The sequence below is a fragment of the Polistes canadensis genome, unplaced genomic scaffold (assembly GCF_001313835.1).
Source record: "Polistes canadensis isolate GaletaPanama2010 unplaced genomic scaffold, ASM131383v1 scaffold_234, whole genome shotgun sequence".
Taxonomy (NCBI): Eukaryota; Metazoa; Arthropoda; class Insecta; order Hymenoptera; family Vespidae; genus Polistes; species Polistes canadensis.
Window position 1 is genome coordinate 75,924 of NW_014569781.1, and position 22,558 is coordinate 98,481.

Genomic DNA, 22,558 nt, shown 5'->3' on the forward strand with positions numbered 1-22,558 from the left:
TTTTTGGCTTTTGGATATCGTCGAGTAAATTATTTCGATGACAAATAATTTCTTTTTTTATATTACTTGCATTTAGTGTTTTTTTTCCTTATTTTCTTTTCAACACAAGTATTATACAAACGTAGAAATATATTGTAACGTAAAATATAAAAGATAATTTTTAAAAGAGAATATATATAAAAGAAAAATGAAAATGAAATGTAAGTATATATATATATATAGCGAATGAGAAGAGGGTAGTGGCTTCGACTGACCTTTTTAAGGCGTGAAGGGGAGATTCGGTTCGCTTGGCTGACCCACTAGTCCCACCCTTGCGGGCCCTACGCCATAACGTAATGATCTCCGGTGGTACTCAACTTCTTAAGATTACCAGCCGACTCGTCAGTGATTCTCGATTTAAAAATTCCCAACATTTATTAGCAATCTTTTTAATAAAATATATATGTCAACTAATATTTATTATTATACCCATATAAACCCATATTACACATATATCGTGTTAAAAAATTAAACATAAACGCGTAGACATTTTTTAAATGAAAATTATATTATTCTTTGGCTTAACGAAATGATTCAAAGAAATTGATTCGTTTATTTCACTTTAATGTAAATGTATAAGTTTAAAAAACATGAAACAAACTATCTTTTTTTTTTCCTTTTTTTTCTCTTTCGTAAATCTCCCCCTCTCTTTATCACTCTCTCTCTCTCTCGAATAAGTAAGAAGATAGAGACATTTTTCTGCTTTCCTGATTGAAGTAGAAACGGCAGTCGGACAGGTGTGAGTGGCGTAGAGTGCTTCGAGTCGGCTAACATCAAAGGATCCAGCAAGAACTGCTAATAATAAAGCAGCCACTCGCAGGCAGTCGGCCGTGCACACGCGGCGTGTCCTTTTCCTTCCCCCTTTCCCTCTTTACCCCCTTCCTCATCCACCCTTCTTAGCAAGGAACGCATGCCAACGTGGATCACATACGGTCGCACACATTACTTATATTTGCAAATAAAACTTTCCAGAGTTTTTCTTTTTTTAATAATATTTTTTTATATAAAATTCATTATCCTTTTAAATCGTTATATTTTTTTTTATTATCTTTTGAGATAACATTAAGGATATCATTTTTTCTAACGAAGATATATTTGACAAATGATTTTATATAATGGATGCTATATAAAACACATCTTTGTAGATTATTAATTAATAATTAATTAATAATATACAATTTGATCATTTGAATATTTAAATCTTTTTTAAATTTTCAAGAAGATATACACTAACATCATCTTACGTTCAAGATGATACACTAAACTTTTAATATTTTAAGATAAGTTACCTTTTTTACCGGTAACGCGATCGAAGCGCCAACGACAAAACTATGAAGCTCCTATCTATAAGACAACTCAAAGTTTCCAATCTAGTTAACACATAAATATAGATAGTTAGTAAAAAAGAATCTGTCGATCATTTAAACATTTATGCATTAAATATATTATTCGTACAATAAAAATATTGCGTGTTCTTGACGTAATCCTTTTCTAATAAATAAGTTAAACCTATTTCAAAGTTTTATATTACTAGTCTCAACAGCGCCATCTGCAAATTTATTCAGTAATATTTCGATGCACTGCACTGAATTGCATGAACTCGTAGTTTCTATTCTTTGTTGAAGTATGTAATCATAGTTGCATTGTATAATTTCACACGTCAATATTCTTGGCTATTTCGTACGATTAAAAAATAAACAATTTTACAATCTTATTTTCGTTTTTAAATAAACAAAAACTATGAATAAGATGGCTAGTGAGTCTAAAGTACTATCTTCCAAAAATATTGTGGAGGATAAAAGAGAAGAATATGAAGAAGAGGAAGAAGAAGAAGAAGAAGAAGAAGAACAAGAAAAACGAGAAGTGGAAGAGGAAGAGGAAGAGGAAGACGATGAATCCGAGATAGAGGAAATGTTATTAAAAGATAAAATTCCATGCACACATGAAGTAACTATGACTCATGGTACTAAAGCAGTTATAGCAATTGCTGCAGATCCATCTGGTGCACGACTTGCATCAGGGTCTATCGATTACGATGTTTGTTTCTGGGATTTTGCTGGTATGGATTCGTCTTTAAGAAGTTTTCGAACTTTGCAACCATGTGAAAATCATCCTGTCAAATGTTTACAATACTCTACTACCGGAGATGTAATATTAGTTATATCAGGAGCAGCTCAAGCTAAAGTATTAGATAGAGATGGTTTTGAAAAATGTGAAACTGTAAAAGGTGACCAATATATAACTGACATGGCACGTACAAAGGGTCACACTGCAGGATTAAATTGTGGATGTTGGCATCCGTTTAATAAAGAGGAATATTTGACTTGTTCACAAGACAGCACTTGTAGAATTTGGTTGTTACATAGGCCACGTGGTCATAAAAATGTTATCAAATGTCGAGCACAGAATGGTGTTAAAACAATTCCAACTACATGTAGTTATAGTCGAGAGGGAACTGTTGTGGCATGCGGGTGTATAGATGGTTCCATACAAATGTGGGATCATAGAAAAAACTTTGTCAATCCATCCTTGACGTTAAGAAATGCCCATGGTTCTAACAATGAAATATCCAGTTTAAGTTTTTCTTATCTTGGACAAACATTGGCAACGAGAAGTTGCGACGACACGTTAAAATTATGGGACTTGAGGGCATTCAAAGTACCAATATTTGAAGTTAAAGATTTATTTTCTCGATACGAAACAACCGATTGTATGTTTAGTCCTGATGATTCTATGGTAGTTACTGGAGAATCTTTAAGGAAAGGTCAAGAAATGGGTAAAATTTTATTCTACGATACTAAAACGTTTGAACTCGTTAATGAAATACCGGTGACCAATTCGCACGTTATTAAAACTCTATGGCATCCTAAATTAAATCAATTATTCGTTGGTTGCGGAAATGGTACTGTTAAAGCTTATTACGATATCAACAGAAGTATGAGAGGTGCTAAATTGTGTGTTGTCAAATCTCATTTCAAACATAAGCACATGGAAGTAATGTCTACTCAACAAATTATTACACCGCACGCGTTACCACTCTTTAGACAAGACAGACCTAAATCTGTTAGAAAACAAATGGAAAAGGATCGTCTTGATCCTGTTAAATCCCGACGTCCAGATTTACCAATTACTTCTGGTCAAGGTGGAAGGGTAGCATCATCCGGTGGTACATTAAGTTCTTATGTTATTCGTAATCTTGGACTCAGTAAAAGAATAGAAGATGATCAGGATCCTAGAGAGGCTATTTTGAAATATGCGAAAGTAGCTGAGGAAAATCCATATTGGATAGCACCAGCTTATAAAAGGACTCAACCAAAAACTATTTTTCAAACTGATGAACAAGATAGCGGTCCGAGTAATAAGAAACAGAAATCATAAATAAATTTTAATTATAAGTAATAATACTATTATGTAAATATCTATAACAAAATTATTATTTAAAATATGGAAATTAGATGTACTTTGTCTTACGTAAAAGTATATACATAATGAATATTATTATCTAATTAAATATATATTGTTTTATAATAATAGTATATATTATTTATCTCCTAATTAAAAAAAGACATTATTATTATAAATATAAAAAGAAACTGTGTACGTAAATATAAATAATATTGTGTGTATATGTAATATAATACAATTAAAAATGGGAAAAATCTGAATTACGTTTTAGGCAATAGTTTCGAATGTGTATATTTATCACCACCTAGTGACCAATTTTAGCTAGGTATTTTTATGGATAACTCTCACACGAATCATATATACACGTGGGTTTATGGTTTACTAAAGGCGTCCGCATGCTATTCGAATATTTTCAAAAGTTTGTATTTTGCTTAAAAGATGCAGTTAAAATTATATTTAATCGCAGCTGCATGCGAAAACTTAGGAATTGGTATTAATGGAAACTTGCCGTGGAAATTGAAGTAAGTTTTCATTCTTATATCTTATTGTAACGTTCACATTTCTCGACTACGATTATTATCTTCTAACATATTTTATATTTAGAACAGAAATGGCATATTTTTCTCATATGACGTTAAAAACAAACAATAAAAATAAAAGAAATGTTGTATTAATGGGTAGAAAAACTTGGGATTCTATACCACCAAAGTATAAACCATTGAGCAATCGTATTAACATGGTTTTGACGAGACAATCTCTGTAATTATTTCGAACATAAATGATTGAAACATTTCAAACGAAACTTTTAACGAAGAATTCATAAATGTTTTATACAACATTTCTAGAAACTTTGGATCCGATGCGATCTCTTGCAAAAGTATTACAGATGCACTGGACATTATATCTCGGTCACCATTGTATGAACAGGTGGACAAAGTATGGGTCATAGGTGGAAGTTCTGTTTACAAAGTACATTTACATTCTTCATTATATTCTTTTCTTTTTTTCCCCACCTATCAAATTCATATTTTAATCACAGGCCGCATTAGAATCTCCGCATTTTCATCGTTTGTATCTCACAAAAATAAAGAAACACTTCGATTGTGATGTATTTTTCCCGGAACTTTCAACTGATCTCGTACCGGTCAAGTAAGTTTCGTCAATATTTTTTAACGTATCGTGAAGTTTATAATTATAATCTTTTATTTAGGGATCCCAATGTTCCTGATGGAATTCAGGAAGAAAATGGAATTCAATTCGAGTATAAAGTTTACGAAAAAAAGGATTAAATAAATGTCCGTAATTTTTAGCGAGCTACTGAGAATGAAAAATCAAAAGATATTGAAGTACAAATACTACTATCATTTTCCATAAGAATAAGATAAAAATTCATTATAATGCATTTAACATTACACATATATATTTTTTTATACCATAGAAATAAATTGTTCACGTGTAACCCAATATTTCATGATCTCACTCGTTTATTAGGAGTCAAAAAAAAGAAATGATTATAATTTATTGATTTCAAATAATTCAAAATATAAGATCAGATCAAATAATTGGAATTTTTAGCCTGGAGGCCATTGCATCTGCCTACCACCGAGTACGTGCAGGTGCAAATGAAACACCGATTGTGCACCATCCTTTCCATCATTAACAACCAAACGAAAACCATTATCCAAACCTTCTTGTTTCGCAACTTTTCGTGCTACTAACATTAAATGTCCCAATAAGGCTTCATCCTCGTCATCGGCTTTGGATAATTGGGAAATTGGTTTTCTTGGTATTACCAAAAAGTGTACAGGAGCTTGTCCATTAATATCATTAAATGCAACACACTAATAACAAAAAATACAAATCGATGAGAATCATGTCGAATAATTCAGGATAATATATAGATAATAAATAAATATATTCATTTATTTTATATCAATTATTAATAGCTTACTTTATCGTCTTCGTAAATAAAGTTGCATGGAATTTCTTTACGCAATATTTTTCCAAATATTGTATCACCACCGGGAGTTGCGGTTTGTGCTTTTTCCACTTCGGTCGCCATTTTTCTTTTTAACGCCGAGTTTATCGATAATTTCGCACTCGAATATACGATACGTTTAGACGAATTTAATGCAAGATTTAGGAATAACATTTTTAAAGATATGTTTCCAATGAATTGTCTATTTACTAGCTATGAAATTTACGTCATTAGTTTGAAGATATTGTTTTAGATTTTACCTTATCATGAAGCTCGTAAAATATCAAATAAATGGCTGATTTCAAACATGGGCGCGAGATTTAATATACTCTCATTAGAAAAATGTTTAACAAATATCATAAATTCATTTAGAATTGTAGTTTTTTAATGAAATATAAATAATTTGTCATTAATATTAGTTTAATAGTTTACAAAACTATAAAATGTTTTTTTATTCTATTATTATACAGTCTTTTTTTTTAACTTTTGTAATAAAACATTACAATATTTAATCTTAGATGTGCATATACATATGTATATATATATATATATATCGCTGATTTGTATACATTAATAGCGGATATCTTACATAAAATTCAATGATAATATTAATAACTAAATTCTTATTTACAATTACATGATATGGCAGTGTCTTTTCTGGTCTTTTAGGAAGATCCTAAATCTTCCAATGATTCTAATAGGTCTAAAAGGCCCCAGTCTTATAAAAGTTATTCTATTCTAATATATAAGTATATAATTCATTTAAACGAAGCAATAACTTATCTTTAAAAATTTGTCACTTCATTGGAAATACAAAATCAAGTGTGTCTTCGTGTTGTTTTTTTTAGAAAATATCTTAAACACAGCTTAAATATTATGAGTTACTAATAAAATACCTTTTTAAATACTATACGTTATAACTACTGCATAATAAATTGATATATATATATATAAAGAATAGATTAAAATAATATATATATATATATAATAGCTAAGCTCAGATTTTGTATACATTGTAAAATTATTTAAACTCCGTTTATAATATAAGCTAAAAATAATAATTATGATATGGAAAATTTTCTATATGTACAAATAATATTTTGAATAGATAAATAAGATTCCATAGAAATAATTCTATCAGTCTAAACATACTTCTCTGCTTTGATAAACGATAAAACACAAATTTATGTTTGGTTTCCAGTGAAGTATCTGTGCCTTAAAGCTTGAGCAGCAGTTAAACGATAATGAGGATTGAACGTAAGCAACTTTTGTAAAAGATCTAATCCACTTTCAACAAGATTAGGTACTACTTCACTCAAAGGTTTTGATCGTCTATAAGGAAATGCATTCCAACTAAGGGATACATTATCAGGCCACTCTTCTAATTTTGGTGTACCAATAATTCTAAAATATCACGTGCAAATATTTATATAAATATATGATTGCATCTATATAAGTCATATATTTTAATAATTAAATAATAATTATAATTAGGCTTACTGAAAAATTCTATCCAACTGGTCTCCCTCGCTAGTACCCGGAAATAATGGTTTCAACTTACTAATCTCAGCTAGTATACAAGCAGCTGACCACATATCTACAGGAGTTGCATATGAGCAACCTAATAAAACTTCTGGTGCTCGATACCACTGAGTTACAACCTATATAACAATATAAAATCTATAGAAAGTAAAGTAATCCTTTAACTGCAATACAAAAAAAAGAAATATTTAAATTACCACAGATGTTAATCTCATTTCAAAGGCATACGTTTTTGCTAAACCAAAATCTGCAATTTTAATTCTTCGTTCTGCCGTGACTAATAAATTTTGTGGCTTCAAGTCCCTGTGTATAATTCTGTGACTATGTAAAAATTCAATGCCATGAAGAATCTCCTTGAACATTTGTCTAACAATTTCGGAAGGTATACCTGTCTCTGAACATGATGATATATAAGATGCCAGGTCTTGTTCCACATGTTCAAAGACTAACCAGAGAGTTAAGCTTTCATCTAATGCGTTTGATATTACTTCACTAAAGGGTAATTTTTGACGCTTGCCTTGACAAACGTCCAATAATCTGACCTAATTTAAAGAGATACATTTGGAAGACATTAATCAAATAATTTCAATATAAAAGGCAGCTGATCTAATTGATAAATACTTACAATATGTGGATAATCAAATTTGTCAAGTTGTTTCAATGTTGAAATTTCTCTTACTGTAGACATGGGTAATCCATCAGTAGTCAATGGTACTCTAACTTTTTTAAGTGCAACAACTTGACCGGTATTTGAATCTCTTGCTTTGTAAACAGTGCCATAGGCACCATTACCAATATAAATTAATTGTATGTATAACGCGCGTTCACCCATTAAAGATGATTGCATATTTACAGTGGAATCCAATTCGATAGCTTTCATGTCGGATGTTTCTTGATTGGTATTATCTTCGTCTGAATTGAATTCAGAAATTTCTCTTATTCTGGATGGTCCTGCTATTGCTTCTTCCTCTATTGGGTTTGTATGTTCTGTAAAATAAAATACAATTGAAAAATTGTCAAATGTATCAAATATAAATGAGAATTTATTTAGAAAAAAACTAAACTTGAACTACTACCTTCTATAGATTTAGTTGATTCTTCTTCAGCGTCCTTCGGTGAGTCTATTCTTTCGCTACTTTCCAAACTTTCTTCTTCCTCGACCGTGACAAAAGATGCAACCTCTTCAGTTGGTTCCAACAATCTAGACTTTTTCGAATTGGTAGGAGATGAGAGATCCGGTCCGAGCTCAGAGCTCGGACGTCTAGATCTTTCCGCCATCACAACATTTTGCCAATTTTCTGAAACACCAATAATATATTTTTTATTTAATATACATAAAATATATCTATTTAGTATTTTCTCTCGTCCAAAATTATAATTTTTGATGATGAAGGTTCATAGGGAACTTGGACATGAAAAGAAGTAGAACTTAATTAAATTTAATTTAAAAAAATTAATTAAATTTAATTTTATTAATTTAAATTTAGTAGAACTTAATTTTAAAAAATTAATTAAATTTAATTTTATTAATTTAATTAAGTTCTACTTCTTTTCATGTCCAAGTTCCCTGTGAACCTTCATCATAAAATATATCTTTTTACGTTACCAGAGTTACCATTACAAGATACACATTGTTTCCTTCGTTAGGAAAACACAGAATATATATTTGAAAAAATTGTTAAGAAGAAAAATAACAACGAAAAATACAAAATTCATTCTCACCCTGCTCCTACTACCTTTCTGATTAATTGTAAAATCTATAAGGTGTTTAAGAAATAAATATATACTTTGAAAAATGAGAAATTACAAAACTAGAAGAAATACACATTTGTTTGCTGATGATATAATGGTGTAACTTTTATTCTATATATATATATATGGGAAAGTAAATATAGTTTTCTAGAACTCTTTCAACCAAAATTTGTTCTCTCTTTTTTTTCTTTCAAACTGAACAGTGAAAATGTTGCTTGCATATATGTATATACACTTATGCATGTATGCGTGAGTATATACGTTGGCACACACCGTCTGTTTCGTGACATCTGCATGAACACCTGCGTTCGTATAATGGAAGAACCCTCGTCGCCCTTCAACATCTTTACGAAACACATCTTGTAAAACATAATGAAGCCCTTATATATATACCGTACGAAACTTCAGTCCTTTGTCTAACACCTATGCGAAATTTTATATTAGTATTTTACCTTCTCTAAGGAGAAGAATTTCTTTGAATGTTCAAGAAAATCAATTAAAAAACGTATCTGAAAAAAGTTGTATGAAAGAAGAAAATAAAAGAAAAGAAAAAAAAAAAAAACCTTTTCTAATTCGTATTCGATAAAATACAATAAAAACGTGAAAAAGTTATATACAATGTTTCTTTAATTTTTATCTAAAAAAAAAAAAAAAAAAAAAAAAAAAAAAAAAAAAAAAAAAAAAAAAAAAAAGAAAGAGAGACCTCTTTAACATCTTGGCACGGAAATAAAATCAAATAAAATAAAATAAAATACATATAACAAAATTTCTGAAGTACGTAATCGCATCTCGGATGATTTCTTTTAATCCATTTTTAATTTTTAATTTTTTTTCTTCTTCTCTTATAACACACATAGAGATGTGTATTTGTAAATTCATTGAGCGTACTCGACGTATACGTGATTTTTATTAATGAAAAAGTATCGTAACGAGCAAGTAGGAAGAGATAGGTGGGATGGAAGGGGGGGGGGTACTACGATAATACGATACAATGTTACAAAGTTATGTTATAATTAGAATAAAATGTTTCTTGCGGTCCACAAAGTTTGTTCATTCGACTTGATTAAACATATATATGTATATATATGTGTGTATTTTTTTTTATCAAAGCTTCCTCTCGTGATAAAACATGGAGGACAAAAAATAAAAAAGAGAAAGAGAGAGAGAGAGAGAGAGAAAACAAGAAGTATACGAGTCATAATGTGATCGAAAAAAGAAAAAAAAAAGTAAGAAATAAAATAACTCACTACGAGAGTGGTAGGGGAGGGGGGGGGKGGATAATCTTAGAAGAAAATATCATTCGTGTTTCTGGTCGCAACGAAAATGCAGGCGCAAGGGGGAAAAAAAGGTGTTAGGAAAAAAACAATGAGAGAAAGAGAGAGAGAGAGAGAGGGAAAAAACGTGGAACAATTTAAATAAAAAAAAAAAAATAAAAGAATGAAAGAAGAAGAAGGAGTGGGGATAGCGCCTTCTGAGAACAGTATCCGGGCATCCGGGACTTTTTCTACTCGGTGTGCGAGAAAAAAGATGCAGTGGGAGTAAAAGAGGAGAACGAAGGGGGGAATGGAGGGGAAATGTTGCTTGGTAGGAGGTAGAGAGCAAAAAAAAAAAAAAGAAAAAGAAGAATGGAAAAGTGTTTGAAACCTAAAGAGAAGCAAGCGTCCGGTAAAGCTAACGAATTTATGCAGGATACAGAAAAATACGATTTTTCTCATGTGATATCGATTTTGTTTTTTCTTGACAAACGATATTAATTTTCGATATTTTATATTAATGAAAAAAAAAGGAATTATTCGGTAAAGATCGTAATATACAAGAAAAATAATAAAGTTATACGTGGAATTATGCATTTTTGTTGTTAGTTGGATCCTGCAGTGGTAAAAGAAAATGGCGTCCATATTCAAATACTTTCTTTATTTTATTCTATTTGTTTTTGTACTTAGGAGATAATATATTAAAGAAATGATATTTTTCTATGTAACATTTTTAAGATACAAACGAGGAAAATGTTTAAGTAAAAGAAGTATATATCGATGTAATATAACTGTGACAAAACTAAATATTGAAAAGTTGCGTAATGAAGTTATTTGGTATCTCGAGTGGCAGAGGAACAGTAGTAGAAGAAAAAGAAGAAGTAGAAGAAGAATCTATACACGGTTTACGATAAACAACGTTCCAATTTTCTTATTTATTCTTATTCATCTTTTTCCTTTTATCATCTAATTAAAATGTAGCATCATTTTTATAGGTTATGATCACATTGTTGTTTCGAATGAAAATGTAATTGCATCATTACAAAAGGAATAAGAGACTCTGCTTATTGATTCAAACATCATATTAATTACTAATACAATGTTCAATCGATAACATTACACTATATACAAATACATATACATATATATATATAATATGTAACAAGGATATCGATTTAAACAAAATATAATCCCAGTTGAAATCATTCGAATCTCGCACGTTTGATTGATAGTCATCAAAAGATTAATCTATCTACAATACATATACATATACATATATATATAATTGTATGGATGATATGATCAACGAGTAACACGCGCGCGCGTGCGAGCCGTTTACTCGTTGTGTAATACAACCTGAAAAAATATACCGCAACGATGAATGAAAAAGAAAAATAGATAGTGGCACAAGGAGGGGGGGGGGACATTGGATACTCCTCTTGCTATCGTATCAAACGATAATTATATATATACTCGACAAAAAAAAAAAACAACAAAAAAATACGCGAGATGAATTAAATACGAAATATAGTTTAATAGAATATCTATTCGTCTGACTATTATACCCACCCACATAAACGTGCACACACACAGTTGCGAAGAACATTTGTTAACTTCGTGACACTGATTAACGTAGACCGAAACTTCATACTGTTATCAAAACAAAAGCGGTTCACCGTAGATTCCCCTGTCCCTGCACCTGCACCTGCCCCACCCTATTTCACAGTTTTACTCTCCCCTCCCCCAACTACCGTAGAAACAAATAAGAGATTTGTATCGTTAATGAATATATGTATACACATATGCATAATCTCGCGACCGGTGACTGACAATTTGCTGAAAAATTTCTTTTTTACATCTATCCCCATCGTTTTATAATCATTCCAACGTGATAATTAAGTTAAATATACGACATAATTCGATGACAACGATAAAATCTTCATTGTATTAGATTTTAATAGATAAACTTTTAAGAATTGTCATCGTCATCATTATTATTTGAAAATTAAAGGGATGTATTACTCTTGATTATGATTCTTCTTTTAAGTTCGTAAGTTAGAAGGAAACAAATACCGAAAGAAAACGAATAAAATATATATATATGTATGTATATATGTATGATTACTTTGAAAGATAGAAATGTAGTCTTTTACTTGACTCGATTTGATTGGTATCATTAGTTCCACGATACTTTTTGTAACAAAAGGGTATAGAAAATAATATATTAAATATAAAATATCTTATCCCTTTATCGAATAGATCGTTAAATTCCAAATGCGTGTAGTTTGGTTCTAATTACATACGTGTGAACGACAAAACGTTATCATCGAATAACGATAATCGTGGAATGACAAAAAACAAAGATGGCGTCGTGTTTCTCAATCGCACCTAGCGGGAATTTTGAAAATTAACAACAACAAAAAACAAGTCAAATTACTTATTCATCTTAAAAGTATATTTTCCCTACACTTTTATTTATTACGAATGTAATATTTACCATCATTGACATATATTAAATAAGATTCTTGTGTAAGTATCGTAAATTTGTATATTTAAAATAAGTTTGAAGTGTGCTGATGTTACGTGTTTGTTACCGTAACAAGCCGGTTATTCGAAAATACCTCAGGTGTCTCCCACGAAAAAAGAAGTGTTGTCGAGGTTCTGTTCTGTTCTTTTATTTTCTTTTCTTTTCTTTTCTTCTTTCTTTATCACTTGAGGACTACGAAGCACTTACAATTATTAGAGGGGACGAAAGAACGAAACTAGGCAACCCAGCCGCGACAAAACGAGCACAGCGTACCACCGGAAACGGTATCGTCGTTCTCTCTCTCACTCTCTTTCTTTCTTTCTTTCTCTTTCTCTCTTTCAAAAGAGATCACACGAAATTAGAAACTAAGGTAATAGGATTCTAAATATCGTTTAAAGATCCGCAACGATACACGATGGAATTTAATGTTGAATGATAAAACACACTAGGATGATATCTTTATCCTCAAATCCTTTAAAAAATGTTACTACAAATTATTTGATTAGTATGACGAATAATTCGAAAACATCAAAATAATATAATAAATTGTCTTATCCAAAATTTGTCTAATATTATTACTAAGTTTAATCTTAGGGATATTTTTTTGGACAGGTTTCAATTAGATGAACAATCTATTAATCAGTTGAACGTTTCGTCCCAATATTTGGGACTTCCTCAGTAATTAAAATTTTGTATTATGACATAGTATTACTTATATACAAATTATATAAGTGTATATAAATGTATTATATTAATACATTTAAACCTGTCCAAAAAAATATCCCTAAGATTAAACTTAGTAATAAATATAATAAATAATAATGTTCGAAAAGTTATGGTAGGATAATGTTTTTAAAAAATTGACTTTATATATAAGATAGTGAAAACTTATGACTGTAATGAAAAATGATGTTATATTGACTTATGAACATAACTATCAAGTTGCTGAGGAAATCACAAATAGAGACGAAACGTTCAACGGATAAATGTATTGTTCATTTAAATTAAATCTGTCCAAAAAATAACATCCCTAAGAATTAAACTTAGATAATAATATTAAAACAATTTTGGATAAGAAACAAATCTTTATTATATTAACATAATAAATAATGTTTCTGTTAAATTATCAATGATATTAGAAGGATAGAAAAATATTAAGTACAAAGTTATTGTCGGCTCGTGAAATTCAAAGAACTTGAGAACTTGAGAGAGAAAGAAAGAGAGAAGAGGTGCCCGGCCATGGGCCGGCCGCGTGCTCGACGGGACGTCGAACTTGAAACTACGCCACCGGTTTTTCGTGATCGAGTTTTATAAGAGGAAAGAGAGGAGGAGGAACCATGCACGCGATGACTATTACGAATCATCAAATGACGAACGACGACGCGTCTTTTACGTGGAAACGATTTACAATCTTTTTCTATAATACACTCGTCATTTTTTTATAAAAGATAGAAAAAGAAAAAGAGAGAGAGAGAGAGAGAAGGAGAATGATTCATATCAAACGATCAGCTGTGGTCACAAACACACACACACACACACATACACACTATCCAGTGTACTTTCTCGTAAATCCCAAACCTTTTCTTAGAACAAAAACTTATTCTCTTCCCCCCATTTCAAAGAGAAGAAGGGGGATTCTATTAAAAAATAAAAAGAAAAAAAAAAAAACAAAATATATATACGTTAAAAAAATAATTGAATACCTCACCGATATTTGTATTTATCCACTTGAAAATTTCCCTTCGAAGCCCTCGTTCCTATTCGCGTTAGTAGCACGATTATTGTACTTCTTAGGATCGTAGGCAGCCATACTTAAATAGAAAAAGATATACACCAGCAGACAGAGAGAGATAGAAAGAGATAGAATGATAGATAGATAGATAGAAAGAAAAAGAGAAAGGGAAAATACACGCACGCACGCATATATATATATACAAGGGATACACAAATCCACACATAAACCACACGCAAAGTAAGTAGAACAGACAGACAGACAGACGTAGAACCTTTGACACTTTACCGAGCTTACACGATTCGTGATTTAGTAGAGGATATTCCGCGTTGATGATCTCTCGGTTTGGTTTTGTTGATAAAATTGCAAAGTGTGAGAAAAAGAGAGTGAGAGTGAGAGAGAGAGAGAGAGAGAGATAGAAAGAGAGAGAACAAGAGAGAGACTCTCTCGACGTGGCGACGACGAAGACGAAGACGACGACGACTCGTTCGTGTAAAAGCAAAGAGGTTTTGAGAGACGAAACGACGAGGACGACGACGTTCTTCCCGAGGGCGGAGCACGGAATGAAAGGAAGTGGGGGGAACAGGACCGATACGTTAGTCTCGGGCCCGTAGAAGGTGCTTATTCGTTAGCACTGACGTTAGACTTTAAGGGCCCTTCTTTTCTGATCATATTATTATTATTTTTCTTCTATTAAATTAAAACCCTTCATCCTTTTTGTTAATTTTTGTCTTTTTAATAATAACATTTAAATACAAATTGAACCTATTGTTTGTTTTATAAACATTTATTAATATTCCCATTTTTGTATTTGAATTCTGAAATTTAGAGAAAGTGGAATAATGAAAGGTACATAAGAAAAGAAAATGATTAATTCAAGCCACGTGTTGCATGTGATAGTTTCATTTTGAATAATTTATCAAAAAGATCGTTCGATTTATGTTGTAAGAAATGTCAAGTAAATAAAAAAAAAAAAGAAAAAAATAAAAAGAAAAGGAATGAAGGAAAAATAATTCACCAGTGAACAATTGAAGTCAGCCACGTGTTATTTCTAACCCAAGAAGCTGATATGTGATGTTGTGTGTCCTTCTGTTGTTACGTGGCATCTGCTAGATAGCTTACTGCTACTGCTGCTGCTGCTGCTGCTGTTGTTTGCTGATCACGAATAGAGCTAACTGGACACGCATCGATGACGAGTCTAGACGAATATTATATCCCGCGGCGTTAGTTAAACATGATGACGCTATTATTTAAAGGTCTCTCTTTTTATTTCTTTCTTTCTTTATTTTTTTTTATACACCGCGAACAAAGTATAGTTTTATTATTTTCCTATTAGAATTTGTCTTTCCCCAAAGTTCCCATTTCTTATTCTCTTACACACTTACAAACGATTGACGGTGTTTCGTAGCTCACGTCTTCGAAACATGAATGGAAATGCTTCTTCTTCTTTCGCATTCGTCGCGTACAAGTTTGTATGTGTCTGTCTGTCTGTCTGTGTGTGTGTATATTTGTTTGTATTGCTTACACAAAACTTACGCACACATATATTGAAAGAAACGTGAGAGGAGAGGAGAAGGAAATAGAAGAGTAAGGAAAGAAGCACAGAAGAAGACTGTTCTGGAATTGGGTAGGAGAAATTTGTCGGTCAGATCAGGGCCGAGGCTATTGATCTTAGGGCCCTTTCAAGGGCTTCTTTAAGGGGTTACATGGGCTGGGGGACTTTCAACAAAATTTCTTTTTTTTTTTATTTTTTTCTTTTCAATTCTACAACTCTTCTAGAATATTGTATTGAATTTTGAAGTCGATAGGAGTAGTAGTTTTAAAGATAGAACCTTGGGAAGTTGCACTCCACCACTCAAATCTTTAAATGCGTTTTTCTCAAAAAGCTTTTTCTAAAGTCGGTTGTCAAGATTTCTCGAAAACTATTTAACCGATTTTCATGAAATTTGCTACACGACTTCGTGATACTATTGACAAGGACTTGGACGAAGGATTTTCGTTTTTTTTCATAAAATCGAATTTGAAGAAACCAAAATGTGGTGCAAATTCTAGCGAAATTTGAATGTTCTTGTTAAAAACGTTGCCAAAAATCCAAATTTTAAATTTTTTTCTTTTTCCTTCCTCCAGTTTCTAGTTTGAAGTATTCACTAAAAGACCCTATTTTTTCAACAGAAAAACCCCCACCGTTTATAAGTTCTGCTGTCAACGCGAAAACACTTTTTTTCGGTGTGGGTCACCGGAAATGACGTCGCAATGGCTGAGTTTAAAATACTTTTTCAACCAAAAATTCAGAAAATCTTCTTTAAATATGTATCTTAAATACTATAAAAAGTTTGAATAAGAATTCCATTGTTTATATAGAAAAAAAAATTATTGAAAATATGCTATTTTTCCCCCTCTCTCTCACTCTTTTATATCGTTACCATTTCTATCTCTTTCCTATATTTTCCTTCTTCGTAAGAAAAAAATGAATAAAAACCCCCACTCAATATTTTCTAGTATTAAGAAATAGATAACAGTATGGAATGTGTTTTCCTATGACCAATCGGATTTATTCTTTAACTATGGGCGGGTCATATTGGAATCAAGTTAATAGATCACGAATGAAAGATTTTTATATTCGTTGACACATTTTTTTTACAGTAAATCAATAATGTTCCTAGCATTTGTATGAGATTGTTTTTTTTAAATTAATATTGGTGGTCATGATCATGGGATTGAAAAAAAGGAACGAACTAACCAGAGGGAAGAAAAACAAAAGGGTTGTAAAAAGTAATGTAAAATGATTGATTTTCTATGTGAACAAAGTAGAAACGTGTGATATATATCGATCGTTATCGTTGTAGAACGTAATTCTTATCATTTTAAGAAGAAGAGTAAACGCATGCATGTTGACTCGAAGGGACAAAGATTAATTTTTTCTATTTCGAATTAGTGTGACTACTTACAAAAAGTGTGTCTTAGAAAAATAGAGAAAAAAAAAAGAACGTTTATGTTCGTAAACAACTGTTCTTTCTCAAAGTTTTTACTTTATTTCCTTATGGGTACGTGTTTTTATTTTGTATTCTTTCTTTTTCTTGGTCTTCCCATTTACGTCTTTTTCCAAGAGACCAAATCTTATTTAAATTGTGAATTGTAGGAAAAAATATATGTATAATATGTACATATGTTAATACCGTATAAAATGTTTCCTCTTTTATCTAGGTTTAATACTTTGTAGAATATATTATTTATACACGAGTTTTAGTTTAATTTCTTGAGAAAATAATACAACAACAACCCGTTGTACTGGCTGTGATTCATAGATTTTATCGAATGTATTAAAATACAACAGAACTATGAATCGTTGGTAAATTATTGGTTATATAGTCATACTATGATTCGTTCGATGAATAGGATTCCTTTCCTTCCTTTTCTTTCTATATCAACTCCTATTATTAAAATAATATTTGATAAAAAATTAAAACAATTTATACGACGTTACCTGTTCTTATGTTAGTCATCTAATGACTCGTGAAACCATGACAAATCGATTATAATCGATTTTCTCTGCACGCATATGTTTCTCGTAATATGGCGGAAAGATGCACTCGCGTGTTCCCTCGTTGCATCTGTGCTCTACATCGTTCGTAAAAAAAAAAAATATAAAAGAGAGTGTTACAATCCCGAACCGAATTGCTAAAAATAGTCCTGACTTTTTAGACTACACCATAAACTTTCACCATATTAATCTGTACAAGGGGATCAGTTGTCGTTGCATCGATTTTCGTTTGATTACATCGAACTCTGTGTTAAAATTTTCAAATCTATTTTATATATTAATGCACTTTTATTTCCACACACACACACACACATAATTGTTTCTATATAATAATTAATATTTATTTTTAAACGTTTAATTTTGAATTTTTCTTGATAATTTTCTAACGATTATATTTGTATAAGTTTATGATTTAATCGAAAATATCCATTTACCGTGTATATTAAAAATAAATGTTAATTGATTTATACAATTTATTCTAGCTGTTTATTAATGTATAGCAATTAATTAATATTTCGTTTTTAATTATTGTTTCTTTTTAATTACTTACAAAATACCAAAGTGACGAAATTGGTGTCAGCTGAAAAAGAAATTTAGGATTGTCGAAGGGCCTCGTTGAATCGAAGCTTTTGGAAGCATCAACTTTAGGCATTATGTCGAGTTCAACACAACTGGCTTCCCTTCATTCCCTTCCTTCCTTTCTCCCTTCCACCCTTTTGATAGCTTGCGTTCCTTGAACCAGTTGCTGCTGCTGCTGCTGTTTCGTTAGAGATATCTTCGACCTCAACAAGGTAGACGTCAGACTGGTTTCTGCCCAATTTAGTTGCCATACCTCACTACACCATCATCCTTCACCATGATATTCAATCCGCTTTAGAATGGAAATAGAAAAAAAAAAAAAATCATATCTTTAGTTATCGAGTTAAATAGGAAAACACCATAGTTTTCTATAAAAATATATATATATATATATTGTTTGTATGTTTTTATTATTATATATAATATATTATATTTCTTTTTAATTACTAAAAAAAATTTATATATTTCTTTTAAAATTATCCTCACCATGAATTATTTAAACAATCTTTTCGTAAAAAATTACGAGATATAAATATAATCATTTCGATCATGTTCATTAGCTGTATATAATCTAGTAAGTCATTTTTTCTGTACCTGTTCCAAGACAATAGTTTTTAACGAGTAAACTCCTTTAATTAATAATGAAAACAAAATATTTATATTAGATTTTTAATTGTAGTTTGCTTTTAAATGTATATAAAATTTAATTACACGTTCACTTTGTGTATAATGCTAGTTATTAAAAGTTACTAGGAAATAAGAAAGTTTCAAAAATATTGAATTTCTAGTAACATGGCTACGACGAAAATGGTAATAGTAGTGCTCTACCTTTATCTTACAAAAAAATTTTCACCGTAGAAAAAAAAGAATAATTGCTCATAATTGCTCACTGATTGTTTATTTAAAACTCATAATTGTTCGCTTTATTTTTTTTTATTTTTTTAATGTCGGTAATTCCGATGGTAAGTTACCATCAGATCTCGGTCGGTAATACAACTTACCGACAATAAAAAAATAGCGAAAATAAAGTGAGCAATTATAGGTTTTAAATGTGCTATTAGTGAGCAATTATGAGCAATTATTCTTTTTTTTCTGCGGTGAAAATTTTTTTGTAAGATAAAGGTAGTGCACTACTATTACCATTTTCGTCGTAGCCATGTTACTAGAAATTCAATATTTTTGAAACTTTCTTATTTCCTAGTAACTTTTAATAACTAGCAGTATACACAAAGTGAATGTGTAATTAAATTCAATATACATTTAAAAGCAAATAACAATTAAAAATCTAATATATATATTTAGTTTTAATATTTTGGCAGGTCCATGCGCAACTATGGTGGCTCACTCGATTTACTTACTTATTACTCAATGTTTGAATTAAATAATCATCCTCATAGTTATTTATATTTAAGTGAACTGTTAAAGTTTAAGTATGTACAATATATTTTTAAGAAAAATTATAATCATTAAGGAATCTTTACGTAAAACATAGGAACTTTTTTTAATATACGGCTGATAAGTATCACAAAACAAGCTAAGATAAGAAAGAAGATTTGATGAGAGAAAATTAAAACATTTAATTAATGCTTTTCTATTATGTTATATACAGAACACACAGAGTAATTCTCTCGTAGAGTATGTTTACACGAACCCTTTGTGACGTTAATTGCTCGAATTCATTAAACGAACTGAACAGGTAGGATAAGGAGGATGGGTGTCTCGATAATTATTACTCATGGTAGTTAAAACGAACTAGAATATAATGATTGCATTATTATTAAATATTTTTATCGGGAAGATTGTACGATTTAATAAAACGACCCTAACGAAAAAAGAAGTTAACCCTATAACTGTTAATGATTAAATTCTTTACGGTACTTTGAAAGTAATGCAAGTAAATATCAACTGGATGCATAGTTTCTTTCTATTTATTTTTCTATTGAAAAATGTTTGAAATCTTCTGTATTTTAACATTAAACCAATCGACACTTCCTGTACATTTCACTGAGAAGATTGAGAATTAACTTAAAGTAAAATAATCTAAATTTTGTATGCCACCTCTTCGGACATCATGTGATCCTGTAACAAACTTTAATTTTTCCATAGAACTTTGTAATTTATTCTTAATAAGGTATCACAGGGAACTTGGACATAAAAAGAAGTAGAACTTAATTTAACTATGTTGGACGTTTCGTCCCTTTATTGGGACTTCTTCAGCAACTTCTTAATCTTTACAGTTCAGGGTCTTTTTTTATTGGGTAGACATACATTTTTCTTTTTATTTAATTTATAAAAGTGGGTCATTTGTGTAGTGTTTTCTTTTTTCTTCAATAACATCTTTGAAATACAACGTCAATTACTGTTTTTAATTGTGGTGTCTATTCAATGCGACTGCTGCACATTTTTAAATTTAATAATCTGACTATGACGCGACTAACTTCATGCTGTTAATTTCATATCACTGTGCGCGCGCATCGTAAATATCAACAAACTTCATTCTATTAATTTGATATCGCTTGTGTGTTTTGCATATCGTAAAGAGTCAAAAGATACAATGAAGAATCTCCAGAAAAAGAAGATAAAGATAAAGATATAAAGATAAAAAAAAGAGAAGAGTCCAGGTAAAGCACAGTAAACTTTGATATTGTTATTGGTTAGGAACGATTCACGAAAAAGAAGAATAAAAAAAAGAAGAAGAAGAAATGACGTTGATGTTTTACGGAAGTATTATAAACCCATGGAACACCATAGCGCGGCCCTGGAATAGTCATGGTGGGAGAAACCGTGTATGACCGTCCTCGTCGTCGACGACCAGTACCGTGTGAACGACCGTGAAGTAAACCTCGAACTAAACGTGAATCCGACCTTAACATTTCTCACCTCGCGATGGATAATATTTTATTTATTTAAAAATAAAAAAACCAAATTACACAAACTATAGAATAATATTTTCAATAAAACGGTGTTCATTTGAGATTCTAACAGAGTTTAAAATATCATTCTTTAAAAAAGAAACTACAAAATTTTAAATCATTTAAAAATAATTTAAATAAAATCATTGATAATTATTGTTGCAATTTGTGTTTAAAAATAATTTGTAATTTTTATTATTAATAAAAACAAAAAAAAGAAATAGTTTGCGTTTCAAAAAGAGGATCATAAAATAATATAATAATTATCAGACCCTTCAAACTTGTAGCAGGATGTAAAAAAGAAGAAGAAGAAGAAGAGTATCCATGAAGTTATTGATAGTCTAAGGACGAAGAAGATAAAAAGGAAAAGAAAAGAAAAGGAAAAAAATAAAAAAATAAAGAAAGAGAAAAAGAGAAAGAGTAAAGGACGTTCGGTGTCTTGTCCGAAAACTTGGTTCTTAACACCAGACTGTTCCTCGGCAAGTAGGTCAAACGTTGTGTTGTGTTTGTGTGTGGTTAGTGTGAATGTGTATGCGCGAGAGTGCAAGGACTGAGAAAGAATAAAATACGTAGGAAAAAAATAAGAAGAAGAGGTGGAAGAATAAGGATACACCAAGAGAGTAAGGGAGGGGGGGGGAGAGAGAGAGTGAGAGAAAGAAAGAAAGAAGAAGAAGAAAAGAAGAAGAAGTAGGAAAAATAAAATGGCGGACGATGCCTGCGAAGTTGTAGTAGTAGTTGATTGCTGATGACGAGTTTCAGGCTCGTAATTCAAAATGGCGACCCTATACCGATTACACGATTCCTTTCGCATAGACAATTTGATTGGATTTGATAAAGCTACTTAATATTGCAAGAAAATATACTATCATTCAGTTGACCTTGATATACCTAAGAACGACCTTCGATAGGAGGAACCTCGTCCACCTTTTCCTTTTTTTTCTTTCTCCCTTTCTTTCCTTTTTGTTTTCTTTTTTTTTTTTGATGTCTCGAGTGCATCAACTAACAGGACGACGAAGAACTAACATGTCGGGATTGACCGGACCCAAGGCCTTATCGGCCTTGACCATTCTCTTCGTAACTACCGGTAAGTTATAGCAATCGTTGCGGTTGAACGGCTGATCGAAAGCCATAGATCTTATAGGGAAATAGTTAGGAATAGGAATTTTTTCATAAATTTGTTTTAATTTTTGTATATCATATAGTATAATGTATTATATTATATTATACATATAATATATTATAGTATAGGGAATATATAAGAATTTCATTTAGATTTTAATTAATTATTTTTAATGTTT

At 30.8% G+C, this 22,558-nt stretch overlaps 5 protein-coding genes across 8 annotated transcripts in view; 3 read left to right on the forward strand and 2 right to left on the reverse strand.

Annotated features, from left to right (window-relative positions):
* Positions 1–1,658: 1,658 nt before the first annotated feature.
* Positions 1,659–3,566, forward strand: LOC106790398 (gastrulation defective protein 1 homolog). The gene has a single exon (XM_014755232.1). The coding sequence runs from the start codon at positions 1,780–1,782 to the stop codon at positions 3,415–3,417; it is 1,638 nt and encodes a 545-aa protein (XP_014610718.1). The 5' UTR covers positions 1,659–1,779; the 3' UTR covers positions 3,418–3,566.
* Positions 3,567–3,625: 59 nt separating this feature from the next.
* Positions 3,626–4,948, forward strand: LOC106790397 (dihydrofolate reductase). Its single transcript, XM_014755231.1, has 5 exons — positions 3,626–3,965; positions 4,048–4,203; positions 4,290–4,413; positions 4,484–4,593; positions 4,655–4,948. Exons 1-5 carry the CDS (start codon positions 3,883–3,885, stop codon positions 4,731–4,733), a joined length of 552 nt encoding a protein of 183 aa, XP_014610717.1. The 5' UTR covers positions 3,626–3,882; the 3' UTR covers positions 4,734–4,948.
* Positions 4,911–5,709, reverse strand: LOC106790396 (histidine triad nucleotide-binding protein 1). The gene is made up of 2 exons (XM_014755230.1): positions 5,396–5,709; positions 4,911–5,285 (listed from the first exon to the last, which is right to left on the reverse strand). Exons 1-2 carry the CDS (start codon positions 5,594–5,596, stop codon positions 5,016–5,018), a joined length of 471 nt encoding a protein of 156 aa, XP_014610716.1. The 5' UTR covers positions 5,597–5,709; the 3' UTR covers positions 4,911–5,015.
* A 749-nt stretch (positions 5,710–6,458) lies between these two features.
* The window catches only part of LOC106790376 (cyclin-dependent kinase 4-like), a 26,387-nt gene continuing 10,287 nt past the window's right edge, over positions 6,459–22,558 (reverse strand). Inside the window, exons 1-8 of one of the 4 annotated variants that reach the window (XM_014755203.1) lie at positions 15,247–15,355; positions 14,205–14,307; positions 12,591–12,831; positions 8,041–8,262; positions 7,590–7,951; positions 7,162–7,506; positions 6,923–7,083; positions 6,459–6,826 (exon numbers count right to left, since the gene is read on the reverse strand). In XM_014755203.1, the coding sequence (XP_014610689.1) occupies positions 6,607–6,826; positions 6,923–7,083; positions 7,162–7,506; positions 7,590–7,951; positions 8,041–8,242 (1,290 nt within the window). In that variant the 5' untranslated portion in view covers positions 8,243–8,262; positions 12,591–12,831; positions 14,205–14,307; positions 15,247–15,355 and the 3' untranslated portion in view covers positions 6,459–6,606. Of the gene's footprint in view, positions 6,827–6,922; positions 7,084–7,161; positions 7,507–7,589; positions 7,952–8,040; positions 8,263–8,989; positions 9,064–12,590; positions 12,832–14,204; positions 14,308–15,246; positions 15,356–18,319; positions 18,641–22,558 lie in introns of those variants that run through there. The other 3 variants (XM_014755201.1, XM_014755202.1, XM_014755204.1) reach the window with 3 other exon arrangements.
* The window catches only part of LOC106790374, a 29,431-nt gene continuing 28,817 nt past the window's right edge, over positions 21,945–22,558 (forward strand). Inside the window, exon 1 of the mRNA XM_014755197.1 lies at positions 21,945–22,344. Coding sequence (XP_014610683.1) covers positions 22,242–22,344 — 103 coding nt within the window. The 5' untranslated portion in view covers positions 21,945–22,241. The remainder of the gene's footprint in view (positions 22,345–22,558) is intronic.